We start from the raw sequence: 12429 nt of genomic DNA, 5'->3' as shown, positions 1-12429 counted from the left end.
CATCTCTGGTGGCTCTGACGGATATGTTAGTGGAGGTCACGATTGCTGTTAGGGAGTCCTAGACACATTGGTGTATGTTAACTTAGATTTTATTACGTAAGCTCTCTTGTTTTCAGCAAGTGTTCAGCTTTCTAATAAGCAAAGCACTTTAAAAAATTATATATTAGTCCTATATCAAAAGAAATATACAGCCTCCATTTTGAGAAGTGTTAGTCTTTAGAATAAATAAGTTACAGCCTTTTGTTTAAAGATAGGCTATTAATAAAAAATACTTTTTAGTGGGTAACTTTCTTTGCTAATGTATTTATTTTTAATATTTATTGTATTGGTTTGAGAGAGAGAGAAAAAGGAAGGGAGAGAGGGACGGGAGTATTGATCTGCTCCTGTATGTCCCCTGACTGGGGATCAAACTGGCAACCCCTGCGCTTTGGGAAGACACTCTAACCAACTGAGCTATTGGGCCAGGGCTCTTTGTTAATTTATTTTAAAGAATATGAAGTGAATAAATAAATAGTAGAGTGGCTAACATATCATTTTAGTAATTTTTGTACAAAAAGCACCTCAATTTTTATTTAGAGTTAACAGTTCTTGAATCTTAAGTGGAAGATGTGTTGGATGGTTTGGTTGAAAATTTTCATAACAAAAAGTTGAAAAAGATTTTAACTCAAGATGATAGTGAAAAGCTTCTGGTAATCGTTTATCTTTATTGACTACCAGTAGGCAGTAAACATCTGAGTGTCTTCTAGGTGTGGGGTCCTGTGGATGATACAGAGATACTTAAGGAATGGTTTTTTTCTTCAAGAAGCTTTTTTTTTTTTTTTTTTTTTTTGACAGAGAGAAGAGTCAGAGAGGGATAGATAGGGACAGACAGACAGGAAGGGAGAGAGATGAGATGCATCAGTTTTTCTTTGCAACACACTTTCATTGCTCATTGATTGCTTTCTCATATATGCCTTGACCACGGGGCTACAGCAGACCGAGTGACCCTTTGCTCAAGCCAGCAACCTTGGGCTCAAGCTGGTGAGCTTTGCTCAAACCAAATGAACCAGTGCTCAAGCTGGCAACCTCGGGGTCTCGAACCTGGATCCTCGGCATCCCAGTTCGACGCTCTATCCACTGTGCCACCACCTAGCCAGGCTCTTCAAGAGGCTTGTAATACATATAAGGTGGCAGGAATTTTACACAAGTGATACATGTTAACGGAGAGGTTAGTATGTTGAAATACCACTAGAAGGAAAACACGTATTAGAAATTAGATGATAGTCTCGATTCTGAGGAAGGGTTTTGAGGTACAGGCTAAGAATTTAAGGATGTGGGTATGAGGCCTAAAGGGGTAGTTAAATTAGAACAACTTTGTTGAAATTTATTTAAGTAACTGACTGGAACAAAGAAAATAATTTTAAGGTAGTTGAAATCCTCTTTGGACCTATGTAGGAATCTTTCATCTTTGACCTAAAACAAATGAAGGAGAATGTTATATTGTTTCTTCTTTATGAGCTGTAGTGTTCCTACCTCCTCAAGAGTGATAAAACTGCAAGAGCTCAAGAGCCATTTCATATGATCTTATTTTAAAGGCTTAAAACATCTTGAAAAAATAAATTTAAACTAGACGCATTTATAAAATGTGTTATAGCAGAACACTTACTAAAAAAGATTTTGCATATGACTAGTGAGAGGAACTTGAACTTCTAGGTCATTTGTTTTCAGTTCAAATTAATAGTGTATAATGTTCTTAGCTCCTGATTATCCTGTGTCTCATATGATTGAAAGACGTAAGATAATGTGTTTATATATGTGTGCTATTTAAAGTTCTCACTCACATTTATTGTCTTCCTGAAGGCGTATGTCATGTTTCACTGGGGTACTCCATATATATTGGCCATGTTTTATTTCTGGGGAGACAGAATGATGTATTGGCTAAGAATGTGGGCCTAGGATTAGACTGACTAGGTATGAATCTTGGTTCTTTGTTTTATCAGTTGTGAAATCTTAGATAATATATTTACCTTTTTCACAATGCCCTTATCTGTGAATTGAGGATAACTTGTCTCATAGGGTTGCTGTGAGGAAGGGAATAATTTCTAAAAAGTACACAGATGCTTGAGGAATGAGATGTTAAAATTCAGTTACTGAATATTCCCTTTATGTTACTGCTTTTTGGAGATTCAGTTCTGTAATACCCTTAACTCGTGTGTGTGTGTGTGTGAAACCCCCAACTTAAAACAAGTTTTATATGAGAAATTTATTGGTCTGGAATTCTGTAGTGAATCTTTGTTATGTGCATAGGTTGCTAGCTAACTTGTGAAAACAATAATAATAATGTGGCAAAATAATTAGAACTAGGAGTTGATACTTCCTGCTCCTCCCTCCCTCCACCATTCTCTCTCCTCTCTTTAAAATCAATAAATAATATCTTTAAAAAATTGTTTTAGAAAGCCTGCATTGATTTTTGCTTCTACCGTTATTTTTTTTATTTATGGAGATCTAACGGTAGTAATATCATAGCTATCAATATGGCTATTTTTTGACTGATTTGTTGAGATTAAATAACTGGGTGGGAACTGTTTTTCCTTGGGTAACTGAGAGAGAATGTAAACAAGACAGCAGTTAGGAAGATGTATGATTTCAGTTGTATACAATAAACTGTGAATGATCTCAGAGAGGCCATTGGGGAGCATCTTTCTGTACCAGTAACTATTCCAGTTACTGCCCCTAACAAGATGAGGATAAGGTGCAAGGAGAGAGAGAAATGATAGGTTATATATATATAAAAAATGCTTATAAATTAGTTTTGTATAAACAGTCCCTGATATGTACAATCTTCCTTTGAAAAACAATTTCAAAATTTTGTAGTATGCTTCAAGATTATCATTATGAATAGCATTTTGAATTTTTAAACATTTTAACTTATTTGAATTCTGGTTATATAAGAGATTACTAAATAGGGGACAACACATTACACAGTTTATGTTTACCTCTGATAACAGAATTCAGATATGGAGATTTTCATGTTTTCCCTAGATGAGGGCTCTGGGTCTCACATCTTTAAAATATTTAGACTTACTAATCATGAAGGAACAAACCTTTCATATTAGAAAAGGATTACAGTGATGCTAAAATTTTAATGGTATTAGTTTTTACTTACTTTTAGACTGTCATGACACTTAAATAAAATTTTTGTTACTTTTATATATTCTTGATTAAACTTAGTCACACAATTCTTTTATTAGGAAGTGGCTGTTTTTGTCTTTGATAAAAAGCTGATTGACAAATATCAAAAATTTGAAAAGGATCAAATCATTGATTCTCTAAAACGAGGAGTCCAACAATTAACTCGACTACGACACCCTCGACTTCTTACTGTCCAGCATCCTTTAGAAGAATCCAGGTAAATTTTTTATAAAAACTGATATAAGAGATTTTCTGAACAAATAATTGAAAATAACTTTTATATGAAATGTCTATACAGTATACTTCAGTGAAAAATGTTTATAAACTTGAGTGTTGGGTTCTTAGGGAATAGTTATTTCCCTAAAATTTAGTTACATATTCTATGTCTATTTTTGAAATCTTAATTGAAGCTTTCTTCACATTTGCCATTGATTCTGTTTGCTTATTCAATGCTCAGCATTACAGTAGTCTTAAGTGGAAGATGCAAAAGATATATAAAATACAGCCCCTGTCTGAAAGTAGCTGTCCTTGTTAATTTGCTAGAAATTCTTGTCCTCTCTTCATTGATTCACTATTTGGGGGCTATTTTTATTTGTGTTACAGACACTATTCTGGACATTAAACTTTCTACTATGCCCTGCATGTTAGTCCATAGCCTGAAGTTACTCTACCATCTACTTTTGCTCAAGAATGAGCTTGGGAACTTTTGCTGAAAATGATAAGAAAATGAAATTTATGTTGTGTCATCTTAACTGGACTCTCAAGCTTGTGGTGCTTTGAATATTCCATAAATACTCTAGCTATGTAAATTCATAACCCCTAATTTATTCCTTTCTTCCGTCCACACATAGAGGCTCGGTATAATTTTGTTACTACAATACGTTACTACAGTTATAATTTTATTACTACAGTTCTTCAATGCATTATCTCATTTGGTCTTCACAGTAACCCTTTGTGGTGGTCTTTTATCACCATTTTACAGATGTACAACTTGAGGCTTAGAGCCATGGTGTCCAAAGTCATCATGTGAACAACTAGGGATACTAAGACTTGAAGTCAGGTATATTTGTCTTCAGTCTGAGTTCTTGATCATTACTCCATAAAGCAATTGAATGTTATTATCTTAACTTTAATTTCTAAATATTCTTACATATCAAAGAGCAGTGATTTAAAAAAATTTTAAATTCTGACACCTTTCAAAGTGAATATAAAATAGATGAAAGCAAAGCTGCTCCAGATGAGCTGGTTATCGGGGACCTAGACATATGCCCTGGCTCTCTTTCTGACTTCTCTTCCTCCAAAGGCATCTTTGGGAAATCTGTAGGTTCCTTTGAGCATAGTCTGAGAATTATAGAATAATATCATTGATATAATGTAACTATTTTAAATTAGTTCATTAGTTTTCCATAAGGAATACTAGTCATTCAAAAAACACAGTTGAAGTGTTTTATTTCTTGACTTTTTAAGTTTTAAAAAAATGTATCACAACTGTTACAACACTTTAAAAGACTGTTGAATGATTTTTCTACTATACTTCATAAACAAAGCTTCCTGACTTCGTTCTGTTGGTTTAAGTTGTTATGTTATTGCTGAAAATAAATCTAATATAGTTTCCATTCTTGTTGATAGTTTAATAGGACCAATATTATATTTGATTTTGATAATATGGAAAAAATTATAGCTATTAATTCTTTTTCTTTTGTAAAACAGGGATTGCTTGGCGTTTTGTACAGAACCAGTTTTTGCCAGTTTAGCCAATGTTCTAGGTAACTGGGAAAATCTGCCTTCCCCTGTGTCTCCAGACATTAAGGATTATAAACTTTATGATGTAGAAACCAAATATGGTTTGCTTCAGGTATGTATTTTTATTCATCATGTGAAAATAATATTTTCTTCAAAATTGTGGCTATTTCAAATTTATTGGCCATATAAACTACTTTATATAAACTTTTGTGCCTTTTCAGTAATTTAAAAATTATTTTTTCTAGAATTTTCTATAGTTTATTTCTAGGCTTATATTTTAATTGTTTAAAAAATGTGTGTATGTGTGTATATATATTTCATTTTTTAAGAAACTGACAAACTGGTTTCCAAAGTAGTAGTACTGTTTAATATGCCCACTACAGTGTGTGAGAGTTCATTTTTTTTCACATCTTTGCCAAAATGTGGATCTTTTTTATTAAAAAAGTGGGTCTTTTAATTTCAGCCATTCTAATAGGTGTGCATGGTATCTTGTAATTTTAATTTGCATTTTCCAGATAAATAATGAGAATAAACACCTTTTCATATGCTTTCTTTTGCATCTACATATCTTTTTTGGTGAAAGTCTGTTCAGATCTTTTGTTATTATTTTAACGAGTTGTTTTCTATTACTGAGTTTTTAAATTTCTTTACATGTTATGGTCACAAGTCTATTGTTAAATATGTGATTTACAAATATTTTCTCCAGTCTATGGCTTATCTATTCTCTTAACAGTACCTATTTTCAAATTGTGGTAAAATGCATTTAACATTAATTTTACTACCGTAACCATTTTTAAGTGAGCAGTTCAGTGGCATAAAGTGCATTCACATTGTGTGCAACCATCATCACCATCCATGCCCAGAACTCTTTCACCTTACAAAACTGAAGCTGTATCCACTGAACAGTAACTCTCAACATTCCTCTCCACCCCACCCCCAACCCCCAGTCCCTGGCAACTACTATTCTACTTTGTTTCTATGAATCTGATTACTTTAGGTACCTCATATAAGTGGATTCATAGTATTTTTCCTTTTGTGACTGGTTTATTTCACTTAGCATAATGTTCTCAAGGTTCATCATGTTGTAGTGTTCATTCATTTTTTGAGGAATAGTGTACTATTTTCCATATAATACAAAAGGGTTCTAATTTCTCCACATTGTCACCACCATTTTCTGGTTTTGATAGTAGCTATCCTAATGAGAATAAGATGATATCTTGTTGTGGTTTTGATTTGCATTTCCTTAATGGTTAGCAAATTTTAGCATCTTTTCAGTGCTTATTGGCCATTTGTATAAGCTCTTTGGAGAAATGTATTTCAAATCTTTTGTCCATTTTCTAATCAAGTTGTTTTTTTGCATTGTTGTTGTTGAGTTGTAGAAATCCTTTATGTTTTAGATACTAACCTATTGTCCAGATACATGATTTGCAAATATTTTCTCTTTTTATTTTTTTGCATTTTTCTGAAGCTGGAAACAGGGAGAGATAGTCAGACAGACTCCCGCATGCGCCCAACCGGGATCCACCCGGCACGCCCACCATGGGACAACGCTCTGCCCACCAGGGGGCGATGCTCTGCCCATCCTGGGCGTCGCCATGTTGCGACCAGAGCCACTGGAGCGCCTGAGGCAGAGGCCACAGAGCCATCCCCAGCGCCCGGGCCATCTTTGCTCCAATGGAGCCTCTGCTGCGGGAGGGGAAGAGAGAGACAGAGAGGAAGGCACGGTGGAGGGGTGGAGAAGCAAATAGACGCTTCTCCTGTGTTCCCTGGCCGGGAATCAAACCTGGGTCCTCCGCACGCTAGGCCGATGCTCTACCGCTGAGCCAGCCAGCCAGGGCAAATATTTTCTTTCATTCTGTTGATTTTGTCCTTTTTGGTTGTGCAGAAATTTTTTTATTTTTATTTATTTATTTGTTTATTTTTTGTTACAGGGACAGAGAAAGACAGAGAGAGGGACAGATAGGGACAGACAGATAGGAAGGGAGAGAGATGAGAAGCATCAATTCATTGTTGTGGCACCTTAGTTGTTCATTTATTGCTTTCTCATATGTTCCTTGAACGGGGAGCTATAGCAGACAGAGTGACCCCTTGCTCAAGCCAGTGACCTTGAGCTCCAACTGGTGAGCCTTGCTCAAACCAGATGAGCCCACGCTCAAGCTGCCAACCTTGGGGTTTCAAACCTGGGTCTTCTGTGTCACAGTCCAACGCTCTATCCACTGTGCCACCGCCTGGTCAGGCAGAAGATTTTTATTTTGATATATTTAATTTATGCTTTTTTTTTGGTTGCCTATGCATTTGGTTTCACATCTAAGTCATTGTCAAATCCAGTGTCATGTGGCTTTTCTCTGTGTTTTCTTCTAAGAGTTTTATAGTGTTAGGTCTTATGTTTAAGTCTTTGATTTGTTTTAATTTTTATATACAGGGTGGGGTAAAAGCAAATTCATGGTTCATATGGAAACTAATACAGTACTTAATAAATAACACAAGAATAAACTCTGTGTTTCACATACTCACAACTATAAACCTATTTTTGCCCTACCCTGTGTAGTTTATGATAAGGGTACAACTTCATTCTTTTACATGTGGCTAGTTAATTTTCCCAGCACCTTTTGTTGAAATTTCTGTTCTTGCCAAATTGAATGGTCTTGGTACTTTCGTTGAAAATCATTTGACCATATATACTAGATTTATTTCTGGGTTTCCTATTCTGTTCCATTAGTCTGTATATCTGTTTTTATGCTAGTTACCACACTATAGCTTTGTAGTAGGCATGTAAACTTTTATCCCCAACAATAAAGTGGTTCCAAAGATAAACAGATAATTATATAAAAGCACCTACCAAATTAGTGCCTGAAATATACAATAAGCATCCAGTAAGGTTTTCTTGTTATAAATTTAGGAAAACTTTTCTAGGCTTGAAAAACTTTATGTTTTATAAATTATATTTAAAGAATAAGTATTTTTTTTTTTTTAAGATTTTTTTTCTTTTTTTTTCATTTTTCCGAAGCTGGAAATGGGGAGGCAGTCAGACAGATCCACCCGGCATGCCCACCAGGGGGCGATGCTCTGCCCCTCTGGGGTGTTGCCCTGTTGCATCCAGAGCCATTCCAGTGCCCGAGGCAGAGGCCACAGAGCCATTCCCAGCGCCCGGGCCATCTTTGCTCCAATGGAGCCTCGGCTGCGGGAGGGGAAGAGAGAGACAGAGAGGAAGTAGAGGGGGAGGGATGGAGAAGCAGATGGGCGCCTCTCCTGTGTGCCCCAGCCAGGAATCGAACCCGGGACTCCCGCACGCCAGGCCGACGCTCCACCGCTGAGCCAAACCAGCCAGGGCCTAAAGAATAAGTATTTTTAAAAATTAAATCGTTCATGAATTTGCCTGACCAGGCGGTGGCGCAGTGGATAGAGCATCGAACTGGGATGCAGAGGACCCAGGTTCGAGACCCAGAGGTCGCCAGCTTGAGCGTGGGCTCATCTGGTTTGAGCAAAAAGCCCACCAGCTTGAACCCAAGGTCGCTGGTTCCAGCCAGTGTTTACTCGTTCTGCTGAAGGCCCGCGGTCAAGGCACATATGAGAAAGCAATCAATGAACAACTAAGGTGTCACAACGAAAAACTAATAATTGATGCTTCTCATCTCTTTCCATTCCTGTCTGTCCCTGTCTATCCTTCTCTCTGACTTTCTCTCTGTCTCTGTAAAAAAATAAAAATAAAAACAAAAACAAAAACAAAAGCTTTAAAAAAAAATCTTCCATGAATTTCATGGTTTCAAATGTGTTACAGTTAGAGAATGTTCACTTGAAAACATTAAGCTCCTAATTGCTATTGTACTAGTCACTGTGGATAATGTCACCCCTGTGTTGGTGATAGGGAACACCAAAGGATTTTTAAGTAGGCACATGACTTGGTCTAATGCGCATTTTAGAGATACTATGCTAGAAGACTGGAATTTTGGCATAGGGAAAACATATGAGAAATAATCCCTACTTCAAAGGATTATTTTCCAGAATCAAATGTGTAAATTTGTAAGTACTTAGCATAGTACTTGCATGCAAAAAATAGTTAATGTTAATTTTTTTTTAAAGTCTTGGTCAGAAATCATCGGAAGGACTAGCAGTGCAGAGTAGAAGTAGAAAAGGCCTGGTGACTGACTGCGGGCATAGGAGTTGGGAGTAGCGTGAAGTCTAATATGATTGCCCACATTTATTACGAAGTTGATATACCACCAATTGAAATAATTTGCCAGATATGACCTACACAGGTTCAGTGACTTGCTCAAGCTGCAAGGCTAGTAAGTGATAAAGTGGGGACAGAAATCCAGGTATCTTTTAAAATAATACTCTGGACACTCTTTACTGTTGACTTGCCTTCATGTTGAAAACTAGAAGGGAGTTTTTAGAGAATTCATTCTCATATTTGTTCATTAAGCAAATATTTACTTGTCAGCTATATGTCTGGCACAGTTTTGGGTGCCGAAGGTATGGCAGTGAACAAAACACTTTTGGAACTTCCATTTTTTGGGTAAGAAAGGCAATAATATATATTACATTAGATTATAATGATAAATGCTTGTGGGAAAAAGAGAGTGAAGTGGGAAGGAAAGGAGAGTTTGGATGGGGCAGAAAGAGGAGTTGCACTTCTGAATGGGGTAGTCAGGAAATCTATCACTGAAAAAAGACCTAAAAAGAAGCAAACCATATAGATACCAGGGGAAAGAGTGATCTAGGCTGAGAATAAGTGCAAAGTTTCTGAGATAGAATCTGCTCAACATGTTCAAGGAACAGTGAAATAGCTGGAGTGGTGCAGAGGAGTCAACAAGAGATGAGTAGGCGGAGATCAGGTCAGAATGCTAATGAGTGACTAGGTATGCTAGGCCCTGAAAGCTGGAGGAATACTTTGGATTTTATGAGAGAAAGAAAAGTCTTTGGAAGGTTTGAGCAAGAAAGTGGCATGGTCTGGGTTATGTTTTAACAGAATTAGTCTAGCTGCTAATTTTTTTAAATAATTTTTTTGAGAGGAGGGGAGATAGTGAGACAAACACCCACATGCACCCCAACTGGGACCTACGTAGCAGCCCTTGCCTGGAGCCAACACTCGAACCAATTGAGCCACTGGCTGCGGGAGAAAAGAGAGAGAGAAGGGGGAGAGAGAGGGAGGAAGAAACAGATGGTTGCTTCTCCTGTGTGCCCTGACTGGGAATTGGACTTGGGATGCCCATATGCTGGCCTGGTGCTCTATCCACTGAGCCACTGACCAGGGCCAAGATGCTATATTTTAAGAATTAAACTATGTCATAGAATAACAGCAGAAGCAAAAGAGATGAGATAGGTTGGCTGCCACGGTAATACAGACTAGAGATGATGATGTTCCAGGGAAGGGAAGGTGGTAAGAGATAATCAATTTCTAATTATAATTTGATGATGAAATTACTGAGATTTACAGTATAAGAAGTATAGTGTAAGATAACTCAAAGGTTTTTGTCCCAAACAACTGGAAAATGAAGCAGCTGTTAAGTGATGTAGGAGGACAGAATTAAATTGTTGGGAAGCTCAGATTTGGATTGTTCTAAGATTGAGATGGCTAAACATTCAAGGGGTGAGAAGTCAAGAAGGAAGATAATCAAGTCTGGACTTTAGAGTTATTTGAGGGTAATCACCATATAGATGGTGTTTAAAGCTGTGAGAATACTGAGAAAGAGTAGATGGAAATTGAGAAGTTGAAATACTGAGTTCAGGAGGTTGAGATGATGAGGACAAACCAGTTAGATAAACCTAAAAGCTGTCACACATGGAGTTGGAAGTCAAAGAGCATACAAATCCCCTGATAATCCTAAGCACAGATATAAAAATTAACGCATACTTATCCAGTGTGAGAATGAGAAAACATTAGTTAATATTTGAAAACTGAGCACAGTGCTATTTAGAAAAACCAAATTTCAGTATGAAGTGTAAGTAGATATAAAATATTAAGAATTAGAATCAAATTGACAAAGATGTCTCTTGATATTTATTATCTTTTACTCAGGAACCAAAGTTTTCCTCACTTTTCAAAGTCAGGAACTGAGTAAATTTGAGTATTACCTTTTTTTGTGATTAGGTACATATAGAAAGAACTTAATAAATACTTGTATTCTGGTTTTATACCTGTGTTTTCCTCACTGTTGGTTTGTTTTTCCTGGCACCTAAGAATATCTACACTTTTGCATTTATGTTGAAATATAATTGTTACCTGATATGTAAAAAATCTTTTATTGGGAGGAGCAATTATGATTTATGAGACATTTTCTTATTGTAATTGAAAAGAATTTTAATGTAAAAATGGTTATTTTTCATTTACAGGTTTCTGAAGGATTGTCATTTTTGCATAGCAGTGTGAAAATGGTTCATGGAAATATTACTCCTGAAAATATAATTTTGAATAAAAGTGGAGCTTGGAAAATAATGGGCTTTGATTTTTGTGTCTCATCAACCAATCCTTCTGAACAAGAGGTAATGAAAGTGTTAGTCTTCTAATTTTTTAAATCTTGGAACTTTGTGATTGATTGCCTCTGGAATGGATTAGACAATTTATAAGCCTGATAAATGTTTAGAAATATGCAGCATGATACAATGGTATGTTTAAATGTATGGAAAATTCCTAGAGTTCATTGTACCTAAGAGTATTCTTCAGCTCATTAATTTCATAACTGTTAATGTTACTTGAGAAAAAGATGCTAGAATTAAGCAAATTTGAGAACTATTGGGTTAATGTGTTTTTCTTTTCACCCTCAGAATGTCAAATACACTAACAAATGTGAACCTCTAGCAGTATTTCCCCAACTTACTGAACCACAGAAGCTTCTTTAGGGAGCATGGTAACAACAGTAGCAATGATAACGTTTACTGTAGCACTTTTCTATTTCCTATTTTTATTTTTATTTTTTGACAAAGACAGAGAGAGTTAGAGAGAGGGACAGATAGGGACAGACAGACAGGAAGGGAGAGAGAGATGAGAAGCATCAATTCTTTGTGCGGCTCGTTAGTTGTTCATATGTGCCTTGACTGGGGGCTACAGCACAGCAAGTGACCCCTTGCTCAAGCCAGCGACCTTGGGCTCACACCAGCAACCTTGGGCTTCAAGCCAGTAACCTTTGGACTTAAGGCAGCTATCATGGGGTCATGTCATGTTTATGATTCCACTCAAGCTAGCAACTCCATGCTCAAGCCTGGTGAGTCTGCGCTCAAGCCAGATGAGTTGACCTCAGAGATTCAAACGTGGGTATGCTGCGTCCCCGTCTGACACTCTATGCACTGCGCCACTGCCTGGTCAGGCTGTAGCACTTTTCTAAACACTTTTTATTTATTTACAGACAAGGAAGTTAGGTCTATAGAATAAAATAACCTGCCCAAGATAGAGCTAGGATTTGAATCTAATCTTTCTGGTTCCAAAGTACCTGTAAGTAGTGATTATGATACCTGCCTATTTATGCTTGGAAAACACTGCAATATTTCAAGTTTTTACTGTATAAAAGGACTTTGATT

General features: G+C 36.6%; 1 protein-coding gene across 6 annotated transcripts in view; it reads left to right on the top strand.

Annotated features, from left to right (window-relative positions):
* The window catches only part of SCYL2 (SCY1 like pseudokinase 2), a 56871-nt gene that overhangs the window by 17943 nt on the left and 26499 nt on the right, over positions 1-12429 (top strand). For all 6 annotated transcript variants that reach the window (XM_066357053.1, XM_066357086.1, XM_066357045.1 and 3 more), the window contains 3 exons: positions 3231-3388; positions 4882-5026; positions 11248-11397. In XM_066357053.1, the coding sequence (XP_066213150.1) occupies positions 3231-3388; positions 4882-5026; positions 11248-11397 (453 nt within the window). The remainder of the gene's footprint in view (positions 1-3230; positions 3389-4881; positions 5027-11247; positions 11398-12429) is intronic.

This window comes from Saccopteryx leptura, chromosome 1 (assembly GCF_036850995.1).
Source record: "Saccopteryx leptura isolate mSacLep1 chromosome 1, mSacLep1_pri_phased_curated, whole genome shotgun sequence".
NCBI classification, from domain to species: Eukaryota; Metazoa; Chordata; class Mammalia; order Chiroptera; family Emballonuridae; genus Saccopteryx; species Saccopteryx leptura.
Note: the sequence above shows the minus strand (reverse complement) of the source record. Positions and strands in the feature narration are given on the sequence as shown.